Below are 17,029 nucleotides of genomic sequence, written 5' to 3'. Positions count from 1 at the left end.
CAACAAGCTGCAAACTGGTTCTTCCAGCTTTGAGGCCAGCAACACCCTGGGCACAGTGAGCTGGCCATGGCTATGGCTGTGGCCAGCTGCTGAAGGGGCCTGTCCCTTTGATCTTGGACTGCCCTGTTGAAGACCCCAGAGGCCAGGGGTGTGTGCAAAGGGCTGTGGAAGTTTCACATGCCTGGAAGACTCTGCCCAGAGAAAGGTGGCAGTGCCTGGCTAGGAACAGGGGCTGAGGGACCTGGACCAGTTGGTGGCCTTGATCTCTGCGAACAGAGCTGAGCTGAGCAGACCTTGCAGGGACACCAGAGGAGATGCTCAGAGTCAAATGGGGTCTCCCAGGGAGACACCAGCGGGCCTGCCCCCAACAGACACCTGCATGTCTGGGCTGAGCAGAGTCGTTCCCATGGAGACAGCACATGCCTGGTCACCTGCCTTGAGGACTGGCAGTGACCAGGCCGGGCTGATTGCTCACTCAAGTTTACAGTCTGGGGAAGACTGGTCAGTCAGCCAGAACCCTGGGGACAGCTGAGCTGCATGCAGAACGGGTCCGGGGGGCTTAATTAACTGCACCATCTTTAACAGAAGGATTTAGAAAGGCGTGAGAGGGTGACGTGAGCTGACAGGACTGTGAAGGAGCCCATCATCTGGAGACCTGACCCACGGGGCAAGGGGCTTGTAAGCAAGCTGGAGCTGTTTAAGTGTGCTAGAGCCAGCCAGGGTCAGGGCAGCAGGGCCAGGTGATGACAGAAGACCTTCATTCTAAGTGGTCAGTGAGCAGCTACTGGAGATCATACATCCAGTCCTGTCTGAGAGCAAAGCGGGCGTCTAGGCGGTAAACGGGGAAGAGCAGGAGTCCCTCCTGCCTCACCCACCTCTTGGTTCGCTCCCCAGACAGCCACTGCCCCGGTTTCCTCTGCAGCAGCAGGAGGCACAGCGCTGGGTGAAGTCAGTGAGGTAACAGGCTGTCCCAGGGCCAGCATGCTGGGCGAGACCCCATGGGACGCAGAAGGTGCCAAGAGCAGACCCTGGGGACAGGGAGTCCAGAGGAAAACCAGAGTATAGCGGGCAGACAATCAAGTGTCAGGAGGAGGAGTCTCAGATGCGCCTGCCCCCAGCTAGGCCAGGGCCGGCAGGATGGGGCACTGCCTTCTGGAACCTCCCCGGGGCACGTGAGGTAAGAGGCGCCATCCCCAAGGTTAGGACACATCTGGAGCAACAGCCTGAGGTTGAGTCTTAATTTTATTATTTATCTGTGTAGTACAGTCTCTGGTAGCAGAAATATATGCACAAAAAGCAATTCAGTTTGGAGTAAAAAAAAAAAAAAGTCTGCTAAAATCGACCCACTGGACATTAATGCATGTGATTCACAGCTCTGCTGTCCCCCCACCCCTACCCCACATCTGTGCTGCTGTCTCCCAGAGTGACATCGGGACATGGTGGGGGTGAGGCTGGGAATGCTGGCCCAGGCCAGGGGCAGCGCCTGGGGGTGGAAGGATTCCCTGGGGAAGCTGCCTCTGGCCAGGCAGAAGGAAGGAGAGAGGGGCAGGGGGACCGGAGTTAGGAGGGGCGTGCAGGGCGCATCCAGCTACAGAGAAGTTCGTCCACGTGCCAACACGTGCACAGCAGGCTCAGGAGGCCGCGGCCATCTGTCCGCAGAGCTCCCGACAGCTCCTGGGCAGCCCGCCTCTCCAGCAGCCGCCTTCTGCCCAGAGGCACGGGCTGCCTGTGGAGCACTTCACAGTGTGTCCACTCACTCGTGTCCCTCGGGAGCAAGAGTGTCTACATCACATCGTCACCTACAAAAATCCTGGTCACAACGTTCACCAGTATATTAATGATAAATTTTTTTAAAAAACAACATTAACCAAAGTACCTGCAGGAACGCCTCGCTCCTGGGGCGGCCGAGCCACTGGAAGCCTCGCGCCCCGACGGAAGGCCGTCTCGGAGGCCGTGCTACTGCTCTACTGACTACACTTCCGCTCCCAACCTCGTCCAAGTCCTAGTGAAACCATAAACAAGGTGTGAAATAAACGTCACTCCACTTTAATAGTCTCCAGTATCATACACATCTGTTCAGAGGCGCCGGGCCTTCGTGCTGCAGGGGCCGCGGCCGCAGCGCAGAGGTCCCGGCTCGCAGCCTCCCGCAGTCCAGTGGTGAAGGGCTGCTCCTCCCGTCACACCCCCAGCTTCCTCTTCTGGTCGAAATAGGCATCGAATCTGGCGTGGGCATACTCCTGGGAGAGACGGACAAAGAGAAGCCTCAGCCAGGGCCACGCTGCCTGGCCCTGCCCACGCGGCCGGCCAAGAGGACCACAGCACAGGGTGGCCCGTGCTGCAGGCTGCTCTGAGGACACCGACTGCTGAAGCTCTCAGCACTGTCCCCACACAGCCTTATCTCAAAGCCAAGGGCAGTCGGCGCCACTCAGGAAGACCCCCCTCTACAACCCTGGCCCTGGGACAGATCACAGGCCATCTGCCCAAAGCAGTGAGGTCCTGGCACACGTGACAGCTCCTCCTTGAGCAAAGGCCCCAGAGTGAGGAGACAGGTCAAGGTTGGCTGCAGAGGACGCCCCTGGTTCTGGCCTCGCTGGCAGCTGTCAGAGTGCTACAGGGAGCGGAAGGGCTGGACCGGCTATGTCTGCGCCGCCCGTCAAGCTGCTCTTTCCTGGGATCACTGTCTGCCCAGCCATGTGCACAGCCCTTTCTAAGGACCCACTCCAAATCCAACTCTGCACTTCTAAGCACCCCGGGGGATTTCGCTGTCACTTTTTTTTTGTACTGGGGATTGACCCAGGGTGCCTGACCACTACCACGTCCCCAGCCCTCCTCTATATCTTACTTAGACAGGGTCTCACTAATGCTGAGGGCCTCACTGTGTGACTGAGGCTGGCTTCCTCGCTGCCCCCGGAACTGGCACTCCCACCGACCTGCCCTGTCACTGGCAGGCTGTCCTAGAGCAGCACACACAACCAACACGCTCCAGCTGGCTCTGGCTCCCGAGTGGCTCGCTCCGTCCCACGGCTGAGCTCTGGCTCTGGACCTAACACAGCACACCTGCCCATTAGTAAGCATCTGGGCTGCCTTCCGCTTAGGAGTCTTAGAACTAACGGTGCTGCTGGCCGTAGTGGTGCAGGCCTGGAATCCCAGCAACTCTGGAGGCTGGGGCATTTGGATCACAAGATCGAGGCCAGCCTTGGCAACTTACCACGCATGACCCTGTCTCAAAAAATAAAAAGGGCCGAGATATGGTTCAGTGGTAAAGTACCCTGGGTTCAAATCCCAGTATGTAAAAATTAAATTAAAAAAAATAAATAAAGGGTGCTGTGAGCATTTGAGCACCAGCAGCTGTGGCCTGCCTAGTGTGTGCAGGGCCCTGGGTCCCAGTTGCGGCATTGCCAAAGAAGAAAACGGGTGATGGAGCGGGAGTGGGGCACTTCCCTTCTGATGCACTCACTTGTCTGGCTCTCTGCATCTACAGGTTCCACATTCACGAACCAAAAATATCCAGGGAAAACCTGCATCTGTGCAGAATGTGTGGACTTTCCCTTGCCGTCCCCCAGGTCACTGGTGACCAACATACCCACAGCGTCGCGCTGTGGCACATGGGCCTCAGAGCCGGGACACGGGCGCCACGGGTCCTGGTGTGCTGGGGAGGGGTTCTGGACCCAGCCCGCAGACACTCCAGACAGCCCTCCTGCGCTTGCCCCTCTTATTGTGCTCTGCAGGACTGAGGAAATCTGCCTAGATCACAGAACTCTTTCCTTATAGAAGCTTAACAGTTGAGCGTTGACAAGTCCACCTAAGTTAACGGTCGTCATGGCATGGGGTCCAGGGCTTCTGTCTCCCACATATGACTCTGGTTGTTCCCACATCATTTGTGAAGTGAATTCCTTTGTGTGAGAGTGTGACTGTGGACTGAGCCCGGGGAGCTCTACCACCGAGCCCCATCCCTAGTCGGTTTTCTTTTTAGAGGCAGTGTCATGCTAAGTTGCTGAGACTGGCCTTGAACTTGTGATCCCTCTGCCTCAGCCTCCCGAGTAGCTGAGATTACAAGCAGCTGCCACCATGCCCAGGCATTCTTATTATGAATTCAATCTTGAAATGGCTATTTCTTATATCAGTTTTGGTCATTTTTATCTTCCAATGAATATCTTCATCTACATTGTCAAATGTGCTGGTACAGGGACTGGGCTGTGGCTCAGTGGTAGAGCACTTGCCTAGTATGTGTGAGGTACTGGGTTCGATTCTCAGCACCACATAAAAATAAATGAAATAAAGATACTGTGTCCATCTACAACTAACAATATTTTTAAAAAGTTTTTTAAAATGTGCTGTTCTATCCTTTACACTGCTAGAAGACCTACAGAGACACCTCCTCTCTGATGCCCTATGTTGGTATTGTGTCTTCTCTTTTTTTCCTTGTCCATTCTAACTTGGAATCCTTCTGCCTCAGCTTCCTGGGTCACTGTGACTGCAGAAGTGTGCCACTGCGCCCACTAGGGGTTTTCTAGACACCCTTCTATTCTCTAGAAATCCATTTTTTCTAGAAGTCAATTAAGTTTCCATTGAGAACACATCCTTTATTATTTCAATCCTTTAAACTTTATTAAGACCTGTTCTTTGGTCCAGCATACACTGTTCCGTACTCACGAGGAAGAGTGGTTCCTGCAGGTGAGTACTGATAAAGATCATCAGGTGAAGTGGGGCCAGTCACAGGTAAGCTGATGACTGCCCGCCTGCCCTTCACAGGAGCCGGGACATCTACTCTAACTGTGCACTTGCCTCCTCTCCTCTTGGTTTCATCAGTTCTGTTTCATGCCTTTTGCAAGACAGGTGGAGGCACACTTAGTATTTTACACCTTCTTGATGAACTGACGTTATTACAAAACACCATTCCCATCTCTGGTAATATTTTTCCTTCTGAAGTTGGCTTTGTCTTACAGTATCATCTGACCAGGACTCCAAATCTGCTTAAAAAACCCAAATTTCCTCTTATTTATTTGCCTAATGGTGTCTTTGCATTACCAAACCCTCTGCCAAGATAGGAGTAGAAATCGCCTTGTACCAGACTGAGAATGACAAGCAGCCCCACCCTGTCCCAAGGAAAGGGAGCCATGAGACCAGGCTTGTGTCGCATCCTCCCAAGACAGAGCCAGCGCAGAGCTTCTCCAGTGGTGGGAGTGGTGTGTCAAGGGCAGCCCTTCAGGTTAGAATGACAGCCTAAGCGGTACGAGCATGCCCGCATAAAGCAGGAGACCGGCACCGATACTCATCAGAAGCGCCAGCTTCCAGCTCCATGCTGGGCAGCACAGGCAGGCGTGAGGAGCGGACAGATGCACACTCCCTTGGCGGCACAGGGAAGCGTGCCGCACTCTGCCCCTTGGTCTCCCTCATGTCAGAGGGGTCCAGCTTTCTCCATGCCCATCAGACGGCAGGCCCACCCAGCACTCCTCTGAAGCCGTGTGGCAGAGCCCGTGGGCCCAGAGGTGAGGTGACCTCCAAAGGCAACAGCGAGAACCACGCTGTGCTGGTGCCACCAGGCCGCCACTTTGAGGTCACTTCTTCTAAGCACTCACGTGCACCACAGCATTTCCCGGGGGGAGATGAGCGCCGCCTCAGAACATACCATGTACCCAAATTCAATGGATGAGATCTTGGCCTGTACAATGGACCAAAGTCCCCAGAAGAAATGGGATGCGAGGGCAAACCTGTGATCACAGAAGAAACATGTGAGCTGCTTGGTGTCGATCCCGGCACCCATGAAGCCCCTTCCCATGGGTGGCTGGGAACGCTGCCTCGACCACATGTGGGATTACATGTCAGAGGACCCAGCGCAGGGGACCCGCAGTTGTCAACACACCCAGCTGCCTAGCTAGGGCATACCCGACCCTGAGAGCACGTGGACAGAGACTGTGGTGGCCTCACTGGGAAAGAATCCACCTTTGCCACAAGCATGACTGTGTAGGCAGCAAGTCAGAAGCCCTGCCGGCCCGTGGCCTCTCCCGCAGGCCCCGACACTGCTGCCTAACTCCGCCCGCAGGCCAGTCCCTCCCACACACAGAGAGGAAGGAAGGAGAGAAGCATGGGAGACTCACCATCTTCTCCAGTCCCCTCTGTCACCCTGAATCCAAGTTCCTCCTCAAACAATGCCTAAGGGTCATTTACATGACCAGCCCTCCCTCTGTGTCCTGGTGGTCTCTGGCCCACCTAGTCCCTTGCTGCCGCCCTTTCTTTAAGGTTCTCCTGTCTGCTTTTATTTCCACCACTTCCAGAAAGAACACAGGAGGGTCTATGAGCCGGGAGTGTCGCATGAGCCCAGTGGCAGCAGCCTTCCAAGGCTGGGTCCCGTCTGTGGCTGGACCTATCTCGCCTGCATGCTGAAACCAAAAGAACTCACTCTACGTCTCGGCCACCACAGGGAAGCAGAAGGTTCTACTCTGGACAAGGTCCAAGTCCTAGAGATAAGTGGGCATGAGGAAGATCCGCAATGCTCCTAACCGCAAGGAAGCATTCCAGACAGTTCACAGAGGCAAGCTGCACTCGTGGTTTCAAAGGAGGACCCTTACCTGTTAACTTCAAGCAACATGTCTTCTTCTATAGCAGATTTCTCTTCACTACTGAGGTTTTCAAAGTCATTTTGGAATGTAGTCAAGTAACTGGAAATAAAATGGAGCTTAAAAAAGAAGTAACTGCGTTAGGATCAATGCTGGTTAAAAGCAGATGCCGTTAATCACTGCGCGGAGCACACACGCGCACTGTGCCCACAGCCGTGCCCACAGAAGTCCTACTGGACCTGGTGTGGGGCGGTGGCTGCTAGCTCTGAAGCAAGTGATTCAGGTAGAATCATGTTTTTCTCTAATTAAATCCACAGGCATGTTTTTATTATCTGATCTCAAAGGTGGGTACACCTACTGCAGACCCCTGGCCACAGTAGCCTGCACTCCATGCAGGACTGCCAGGCGCGGGGCTCTCAGGTACCCGGTGCTGGCAGATATTCCCTTAGAGTAGAAGCCGGGCCGGACAAGACAAGTAAGTGCCCTCCTACCCTGAGAGGCCAAGATTATTTACACACGTGTTAATAAATGGGCCAACTCTAACTCTGGTTTGGAGGACAAACTGTTTGCCTGCAACAGTGCCAGGCATTAGAGGATAATGGGACGCACTCACACGGCTCACCCTGGGAACTCCAGAATGGCCAAACATTTAAAACTACTTCATCATGGATTAAAGAAAGGAAAGTAGGAGATTACCTCAAGAAACGCACAAAGGTCATCTGATAAAGATCCACACCCATATATTATCCTAAAAACTTTTCAGAAACTAGAACTAGGAAGGAATGTTTTAAGATTGACATGTTGCTGAGTGATTTTAGCCATTCGTTGGAGCGAAATCTCCTCTGACCGCCTCCCTGGCTAGCTTGTCAGTCCCAAGGGACAGCGCCCTGGCTCTGCGAGCCTAACTTCTCACCCGCCCCAACCACAGCTCCTCTGTCCAGGGTTACAGCTGGGCTCCCTCCCCAACCAAGCAGGCCCATGTCTCCTGCCCTTCCTTCTCAGGAATCCTGGCTGCCTGCCTTCGCACCCATCCAGGTCCATCCTCCTCAGCCTGAGATGTGGCCAGAAGAGAGCAGCTGCAGTTTCTGGCCACTCGGCAAGGCCACACTGAAAGACCACCCCAGGAGTGTGGGTCACCTCCTGAGGAATCCTTCTGAAGTGCAGCTCAGGACACTCCTGAGTGAGCTGAGGAGGCAGCGCAAGCACACCTGTCCTCACCCTGACCGCCGTGAGAAGCCCTGCTGCCACCAGCCAGGTTGCAGGATGCGAAGCCTTTGTGCAGTAGGGCATCCATAGGAGGGGGACTGCTGCCCCATATGCAGAGTTGGACTTGGCTCTCTCCTGCTTTCCCAGCTTCACCGCTACCTGCTGAGCCTGCACTCAGGCCTCAGGGTAGGCTAAGCCACAGGAGGGGGGTCCCAGAAGGAAACTCCCCAAGGAAACGATGCTCCCCCAGTATCCAGGAAAGGGATTGCTCATGCCAAAGGCATTCCTCCAGTTACTAATCATGGTGGACAGGACTAGGTCTACCGGCACTGTGAAACCAACAGAGCAAGGTTCGTGTTCCCCAGAAAGAAGCCGGAAGGCAGACTACGGGCTGGGCCTTGGTGAAACACTGGAGAGGCTACAGAGGAGGCCATGCTCCTCCCTGACAGAAGACAGGATCTCCAGCATGGGATCTAAAAGAAGCTGGACGGGGCTGGGCGGGGCTGGGCGGGGCTGAGCTGGGCTGCGGGGCTGAGCTGGGCTGCGGCTCGGTGGCAGAGCTCACCGAGCACTCGTCAGGCTCTGGGTTCGATCCTCAGCACCGCATAAAATTAAAAATAAAGGTATGTGTCCACCTACAATTAAAAAATATGTACATACAAAAAAGATTGAAAAGATAAAAGAAGCTGAACTGAAGTGTAAAGTTTGCACCCACATTTAACAGAAAATAACATTCTTTCACATAAGCAAAAGGGTTTGCCCTAACCATGACACAATTTTAAAAGGAGATCTTTAAAAACAAACATGTAACTCTAATTGCATAAAACTGATTTCTGTAACTAACTTATCAAGTCCATAAAAACGAATCTCTTACCTGTTGTTTTCTGGTGGGATACTTGAGAATGTTTGCGGTAAAGAAGGGGTACTTCTCATAGGTGTAATCATACATCCACTCACAGAAGTGATTCCCAATGTCAAATCCCCTGAAAGGAAGGAGGTGACACAGTGTGAGCACACCCCGGGGCCTCGGCTCCTCACCAAGAAGGAAGGGCAAGTCCGGAATGGGCTTCCCGAGGACGCAGCGCGTAGCAGCTCAGTGGACGGGCAGAGCGAAGCAAGTGGGTATCGGAACTGGCTGCTGAGGGCATAAGGACGCCACCTGGCTCACCAACCGCAGGCAGACATCTCTGCCACGGTGCTGAGGAAAGGAAGAGGCTCCGGCAGCAACAGGAAGCAGCGAGTTCTGTCCACAGAACCCTGGCCTGGAGCAGACTCCTGGGCAGAGGCCTCGTCTTCCAATGAGTGACGGCTCAGGTGCTGCCGTCACTCATTTTCTTCTCATACCGTTTCATACATGTGTCACAATAAAAACCAGCACTGAGAGTTAAGCCTTCGAGGCAGCATTACCTGTAATTATAACTGCTGTATTCAAAGTCGATGAGCATCAGCTTCTGTCTCTCAGCGTTCTCTCGGCCGTCCAGCAATAGGATGTTACCTGAAGAGAGGTGTGAGTAGCAAGACTTACGACAGAAGGCCCAAGTTCTCAGAGAGAAGGAGACTGACTCTTGTTCCCGTGGGGGCCCTGACTGACCAGTGTGGGTCCTGCGGCTGGAGCACAGGTGTGCTACCTGGGCTGGCCCCCCATGGAAAGACTCCAGACCCATCTATCCAGGTCCTGGTTGCCTCCCGGTACCAGGTGGCTCACTGTGGAGCACAGCCCGGCCTCTCCCCCGCTGTGGAGGACAGCACTTCTCAGACGTTTGGCACAGTGGCACACTGGAGCTGGATGACCAAAGCGCCCCCACTCACGCCCACCCCAGCAGCCCTGGGACTCAGCTGCTGGCAGTGGCTGGTGAGGGCACAGCAGGCGAGGGGCTGTCATGGTGTCCTCCACAGCTTCCACAGGCTGAGCCCTGAGGACAGCACAGGCAGCAACCCCACAGGGATGATTCCTTTGGCATGGAATTTTGGGCATGGGGTGGGTCAGCCGCCAGCCTGGCATGAACTTCAGGCCCGTGCTCCTGAGATCCAGCCCTCTACACCGTCTAGCATCTCAGCACCTGGACCAGCGGGCCCCCTGCTACCGACTGGCCTGTCTTCCCAGCGTCCCTGGCTGAGGGTTTCTAGGCTCGCAGGTACTGCTCCTGTATTCAGGAGCAATGCAAAGGGAAACTGGAGGCAGCTGCCCAAAGGCCTGAACAAAAGAAATGCACAGCTCACATCTCTATTGCCTCTTCCCTATCCATTCTGAGCCTCGCTGCTGCTGCTGGGCACTTTCTCATCTCCACCGAAGGTGTGGCCAATGCCCAGGGCCACACTGAACTGCCTGCACCCTGCTCCACTTACTGAGCCAGCAATGATCAGCCAATTCATCAAAGGTGTCTGCGCTCAAACTAATGGTTTACTGAAGCTGGGACTTGAGCAGGGACCAAGTGGAACTGAAAAGGAAATGCTAAGGCAGGGGCATCACTTGACCCAGGAGTTCCAGGCCAGTGGGGCAACACAGCGAGATACCAACTCCAAACAAACCAAACTGCTGAGCCTGGCAAAGAAGGGCCTGAAGTGACTAGAAGAACCAGGACAGCAAGGCAAGTGAGGCAAGGCCAGTAGCATCCGTGGGGACTGCACCACTAGGCTGGGCACATGCTCATCCCAGCCACTCACGAGGCTGAGACAGGACTATCCAAAGTGTGAGCCAGCCCGGCAAGTTAGTGACATCCTGTTTCAAAAGAAAAGAATAGAAAAGCAGTGGGGATGTAATTTAGTGGCAGAGCGCATCTGGATTCCAGAGGGAGGGACAAACTGGACACCACACTGGGTAAGACTCCGCGGTGGGAAGGGCGCTATGGCACTGCGAGTCTTCTGAAGCAGAGCAACCTGCAGTCATGAGCAGCGTGCCTGGCGTTCAGAAAAGATGGTCTGACCAGCTGCCTCCAGCTGCTAGGAGGAGAGGAAGGGCCTGTGTGGCTGACCCTGGTCCTTGACAGCTCCTACAGGATAAGGAAACCAGGGGTGCGCACCACACGGAGCCAAACTCGGACAGCACATGAGCCTTACAACAGTGAAGTCTTCTACTCCAACTCCCACGTTTACCGAATATTCCTTCAGACTTTTCTTCATGTAAACATTTTAACAGAAGTGGAATGATACTCTACATGTTTTTCTAAAACTTGCTTTCTTCTCTTAATATAGCCTAGAGATTTTTCTGTGGATATATGTAAAGCTCTTCCTCATTCTTTTTACTTATTTTTAATTTTTGGGTACTGGGGATTGATCCCAGAGGCATTTTACCACTGAGCCACATCTCCAGTCCTTTTTATTTTTTTATTTTAAAATAGGGCCTAAGTTACTTAGGGCCTTGCTAAATTGCTGAGGCTGGCTTTGAACTTGAAATCCTCCTGCTTCAGCCTCCCGAGCCACAGGCGTGCACCACTAGTTCTTTTTAATAGCTATCTATACTTCATTGTCACTGCAGCATAATCGGATGTATCTAATGCTCTTGTGGTGGCCAGCTGGCACTTACCACATATGGGGAACATACACACACATTCCGTCTGTAGCATAATGTGGCGACTTACCTTCCTGACAGTCATTGTGACAAAATACAACCGGAGACGGAGTAGATTCAAGCAGTGACCTGGAAAATCAAGGTTGTACCATCACTTGGCGAAGTTTTACATAAGGTGCCCACAGCCCTGCTGTCCCGCACACCAGTGCTTGCCAGCGCTCCAGCACAACACACAGCCTCTCTGCACTCCCAGCTCCTTCCTGCTGTGGGACAACTGCACAGGCTGTGGCTTTCCTGTCCCAGACAGGCAGACTCCTCTGTGTTGGTGTACTTGGGTACACATACCCTGGACACATCTCCTTCACAGCACTTTTGCGATTGACACCATGTCGTCACTGACTTGGCCTCATAAAAATGCCATCTTGGTCACCACTTCCTCAGCATCACACGGGCCCAGCGCAGCAGGGTGGCTGTACGTGCTGGCAGATGTGTGTGCACTCAGAGATCAGTCTCAAGATTCTCGCAGCTTCCCAGAGCTCAGGTTGAGCCATTTCTCTCATCTGCTTACACTCCCTGCCTGTACCGGCCCCAGACACTTTCCTGCCCCAAGACCAAACCACTTCTCTTCAAGTCGGCCTTTCCCATGAAGCCTTCCTGGAACATGAGAGATGAAGCAACTGCCTCTGTGGAACATCCCAGGCAACAAAACCCACCTGTCGCACTCACCCTGCAAAACCAGCAAGAGAGGCCAGGCTCAGGGCGTGCTGAATCAGCACCAACTGACGACAGTTCTTGTGACTACGACTAGCTTCATTTCTGGACAGATGTGCTCTGTCAGGAAAGAAGTCAATTCTCACCTGAGGTTTTCCAGTTCCAAAGGCAGATTGAAACTCAGGAGCTTGTGGAGCTGTTTGATTCTGGACTCCCCAGTAAATTTAATCCTCAACACTTGATTTAGGTATCTGTTAAGGAAGGTGGAGCTTCAGAGCCTGGTTCTCAGCTGCACAGTCCCAGTCCCAGGGGAGCCCTCTGCTGTCCAGGAAGGAGGGGGAAGGGTGGTGACCGAATTCATGGTATCCTGGGAAGCTGGTTCTGCCCCCGCCCTGTGGGACAGCATTTTTGCCAAGTTGTCTTTCCTGGTTCAGGAATTAATTGCTCCATGCAAGACAAACTTACCCGTGAGACAAACACCACCCTGAGGGCCGGCGTACAAAGGGCCTCAGCCTGCCCTGGTACAAAACTAAGCGAGGGCCAAGCCATCGGACCACTTACTTTTCCATTGTTCCAAAAAGCCATTTTGGTTCCTTATTGAATGGCATTTTCATACCATGAAATGTGGCCATTTTCTCAGCTATTTCTGCAGAAATATCTGGCACACTTAATTCTTCAGTGTCTAATCGCCGACTCTGAAAGAAAAAGGGAGTTAAAAACTGACATTTACCTGCTAATCTAAAAAATGTGAAATCGCACAATCTTAAGAACTAGAAGTTAATTTTTGTAGAGCATGTCAGTCTCACCCAATTAACAACATTCTCTTCAGAGGGGACACTCTGCCCTGACAGATGGTGACCCAGCAACTGCCACAGCAATTCCACAGACAGGCCAGGCCACCTCCCAGGGTCTGTTTCCTTATGAACCTTTTTTAATTATAAGGAAGTCCTTCCTTAAATGTCCATGAATCTGCAGTCAGCGAGCCTGCCCTCTACCTCACGGCGCCAGCGTCCACGCACGGCACCAGGAGCCCAGTTCTCAGCGGTGTGCTCAGCTGGGCTCTGCTCTGCCCGCACTGGCGGGATGGGGTGCTGGTCAGAACCAGTGCTGACCAGGAAGTACCATGGGGTCAGGAAGAGCCAGGGCCAGTGATTCCTACTGTGTGACTACACCTGGTCTGGCAGAGAGCAGGCTTGGCAGGCCACACAGAACAAGGTGGCAGTCACAGAGGATGCCCTCAGCCTCTTGAGGCTGTGATGCCCCCGATGCAGCCCGTGGCCATGCTTGGTCGGCGGCTCTTTCAGTGTGCTCAGGGAGCCTCGAGGCAAGGAAGACTCTGCACCTCATCCACACAGGCTACTCCCCTACTGACCCCAAGGGACGTGTCTCCAAAGGCACAACAGAGCAGGCAAGGGGCAAGGGGCGTGCTCCCCACTTGGACAGTGCACCTAACCCAGGTGAGTCCTGACAAATGGCAGGTGCTGTGTGCTGAGAGCACTGGAGGCACAGGCCCGATCTCCACCCAGCCCGGGAATCCTTTCCACGACATTCTCTACAGCCATGCCACCATCGGGACAGGGAGCTCAGCCTCCAGTGGAGGATGCTCGGGCTTCTTAAGGCACCTCATGAGGCTTTCAAAAAGGCCAGCACAGTCATATGCCCATCAAGGATGGAAACACTCCCAGAAATGTGTGGTTCCGTGACGTCACTGTCGTATGAAGGGAAGAGTACCGACCAACATGCCAAGCCGGCGAGATGCACCTAGGCTGTGCGGTCCAGCCTCTGCTCTAGGGCTGTGATGACCAAAGCCAGATTACGTCAGGCACCAGAGAGCATGACACGACCACTGGGCGTGTGGGTAGGGGCTGCTGCCAGCCTGAGGACCACTCTACAGTGCTGCTCGGTGGAAGGCGGAAGTGCTAAAGCAACCATGAACAGTACACCAATAGGTGACAGTAACACCATGTACTATCAAGTCCCGTGTGTATGAAAGCACGTTTGAGATGGCTGGCAGCACAGTAAGTGTGTTTACTTCGACATCGCCACCAATGTGTGAGGTGCTACACTCTGACCCAATACCACCCAGGGGCAGAAATCCTCCCACTGCATCGTCACCTTCTGGGACCACTGTCATACACGCAGTCCACTGCTGACAGTGTTACGCAGCACATGGCTGGAATGTGCTGTGGAAAATTTGAAGTTAACCTGCTCGGGTTGGGGCTGGGGCTCAGTGGCAGAGTGCTTGCCTGGCATATGTGAGGCCCTGAGTTCAATCCTTAGCACCACATAAAAATAAACAAATAAGATAAAGACATGCTTGTCCTTCTATAACTACAAAAATATATTTTTAAAAAAAATTTTTTTAAAGTTAACCTGCTCAAAGATGAACAAATCTCAGTATCTGCTCCTTCCTCAGCAGACAGAAAGAGAAGTGGAGATTGTCATTCGTAGGGGTTATTAATCTCACATGGCTCTCTGAAAGACAGCTACAGGAATCCCAAAGGATGGGATCCATCAATCCAATGCGGTGGCCAAGAGTAAAACAAGAAGTAATATACGACATTAGTCTGAAACAAAATGCAATTGTCATTTCTGTGGGTCAAAACCAGTCCCATGTTGGCAGTTTCACGTGGTCCAACCTAGCGTTTTAACAAATCTCACCAGGCAACCCGGGAGGGTCGCAAGTTCGAGGTCAGCCTGAGCAACTCAGCAAGATACGCAGCAACTCAGCAAGACCCTGTCTCTAAATGAAAAATAAAAAGGGCTAAGGATTAGCTCAGGGCTAAAGCAACCTGAGTTCAATCCCTAATATTAAAAAAAATCCCCACTGTGGTGAGGTATAGTGTGGCACAGACTCATGACCCTAGCTGTGAGGAAGCAGAGGACAGAGGTCACATTGTGAAGCCAGCCCGGACAATTTAATACGATTCTGTCTCAAAATTAAAAACAACAACAGACTAACCAAGTGAACAACATATAAACTCAGAAGAAAGGTAAGATAAAGTGTCAGGCTCATCAGGGTACTCCCAGTTATTCGGGAGGAACACGAGTTTGAAACCAGCCTCAGCAACGTAGTGAGACCCTGTCTCAAAATAAAAAACAAACAGGAGTGCTGAGGAGTTGCTCAGTGGCAGGGTGCTTGCCTAGCATGCTCAAGGCCCTGGTTTCAATCCCCAACACCACAAAAAACAAAAACAAACTCCACCATGTATTAAGTTGTGTGCACAAAGCACACAAAACTTTCTAGGATCTTGGGATCAATTCCACAGATGCCACAACCTGTGTTCTGCTGCTGCAAGACTCTGTCTAAAAAAATATTAAAAAGGGCTGGGGATGTGGCTCAGTCGTTAAGTACCCCTGGGTTCAATTCACAGTACCAAAATAAACAAATAAATTAATTAAAGGTACTGTGTCTAACTACAACTAAAGCATTTAAAAAAAAAAAGTTTCAGCTTGCAAGCACAAGGCCCTGGGTTCAATCCCCAGCACCGCAAAAAAATAAATAAATAAGGTATTTAGGGGGAAAGAAAGCTTCAGGAGACTAAGAAAAGGAAAATAATCCTGACTGCTTGGAGACAGAGGATTTGAGGAATTTGCCAGGCATGTGGGAACAGAGGGACAGGGCAGGAGAGACCCTCCGAGTGGAAAGGCCAAAGTGAAGGGCAGATGCTGAAGAGGAGGGACTAGAGACACAGCAAGCGTGCTGGGAGCCCAGATGCGCCACCAGCAATTTCTAAAAGAAGGCCCCAGGCCAGGTGTGGTGGCCCACGCTGTAATCCAGCAGCTCAGGAAGCTGAGACAGTAGGATTACAAGTTCAAAGCCAGCCTCAGCAACTCAGCAAGGCTCTGAGTTACTCAGAGAGACCCCGTCTCAAAATAAATGAGGTTGGGGATTGGTCCAGTGGTGAGGCAACCCTGGGTTTAATCCTGGTACCACAGAAGGCCCCAGAAGGTGACAGAAATTAGGGTGGAAAGAGGAAAGCTTACAGGATAATGGAAAGGTGACTCTCACATATTTTAAAAATATTTTGTAGTTGTCAATGGACCTTTATTTTACTTATTTACACATGGTGCTGAGAATCAAATCCAGTGTGTCGCACACGCCAGGCAAGTGCTCTCCTACTGAGCCACAACCCCAGCCCTCGCATATATTTTTAATTTGAAAGACCGTGTCTGTAGGAAAGAAAGAGGTTCTGATATACACCCCACACAAAATAATAATTTATATATATTTATATATATATAGTCTGTATTATTTATATATACATATATATATATTTATATATATATATTTATATATATATAAATATATATATATATTTATATATGTATAGTCTGTATTATTTCTGATCCAGTTTAATAACACAGGTCACAACCCACTTATTCAAAGCCACAGCTCAGGTTCTTTCCATGATGAGACAAGGAATCCACCTCTGTCTGTGGCGCATGTCAACTGACCATTCACACACACATCTTACCGGAATGAACTGCTCCAATCGGCCTTGGGGAAAGATGCCATAGAGTTTTGGCCCAAGTGACCTCTCTGCGAGAATGGCAAACATAACGCTCTCCAGAACCATAGCCTCGGCCCCCTAGAACAGAGGGCAACAAACCAGGTGTTACTGAGTGCCTGCACCACCCAGGCATCTCTTGATGGTGTCCTCCTTTCCTCCCACTATGATGAGACACAGACTAGCACCATCGTCACCCCATATGATAAAAATGAAGAAACAGGTCTTGTCATCTGTAGGACCCATGCTTGCAAGCATTACACTACATGATATTCAAAATTCTGTTTTAATTTAGGTCACTGATCCAAAAATAGAAAAAAATCTATTGAGCATGGCTTCTATTTAGTTCACAGCCCATATGAGTCTTGCCCTCAGCCTCTGACCAAAGACCACACCACGCCCACTTGGTGAGAGCCGACGTGCTCTGCAGCAGACAGTCCCAGAGAAGCAAATGATCCGAAGGCCTTCTGCCCGCTGAACTGCCCTGTGGACCAAGGAAGTTTGAGAATTCCTGATGCGGGTCTGGGTTCTAGAGC

The 17,029-nt window shown here is 52.0% G+C and overlaps 1 protein-coding gene across 4 annotated transcripts in view; it reads right to left on the bottom strand.

Annotated features, from left to right (window-relative positions):
• Positions 1 to 1,224: 1,224 nt before the first annotated feature.
• The window catches only part of CHKA (choline kinase alpha), a 54,666-nt gene continuing 38,861 nt past the window's right edge, over positions 1,225 to 17,029 (bottom strand). For 3 of the 4 annotated variants that reach the window (XM_079103193.1, XM_079103191.1, XM_079103192.1), the window contains 9 exons: positions 16,461 to 16,574; positions 12,544 to 12,677; positions 12,129 to 12,233; positions 11,342 to 11,400; positions 9,171 to 9,258; positions 8,638 to 8,746; positions 6,570 to 6,676; positions 5,630 to 5,711; positions 1,225 to 2,237 (listed from right to left, as the gene is read on the bottom strand). In XM_079103193.1, coding sequence (XP_078959319.1) covers positions 2,178 to 2,237; positions 5,630 to 5,711; positions 6,570 to 6,676; positions 8,638 to 8,746; positions 9,171 to 9,258; positions 11,342 to 11,400; positions 12,129 to 12,233; positions 12,544 to 12,677; positions 16,461 to 16,574 — 858 coding nt within the window. In that variant the 3' untranslated portion in view covers positions 1,225 to 2,177. The remainder of the gene's footprint in view (positions 2,238 to 5,629; positions 5,712 to 6,569; positions 6,677 to 8,637; positions 8,747 to 9,170; positions 9,259 to 11,341; positions 11,401 to 12,128; positions 12,234 to 12,543; positions 12,678 to 16,460; positions 16,575 to 17,029) is intronic. The other variant, XR_013757680.1, reaches the window with a different exon arrangement.

Source organism: Sciurus vulgaris, assembly GCF_902686455.1.
Source record: "Sciurus vulgaris genome assembly, chromosome: 11".
Classification (NCBI taxonomy): domain Eukaryota; kingdom Metazoa; phylum Chordata; class Mammalia; order Rodentia; family Sciuridae; genus Sciurus; species Sciurus vulgaris.
Note: the sequence above shows the minus strand (reverse complement) of the source record. Positions and strands in the feature narration are given on the sequence as shown.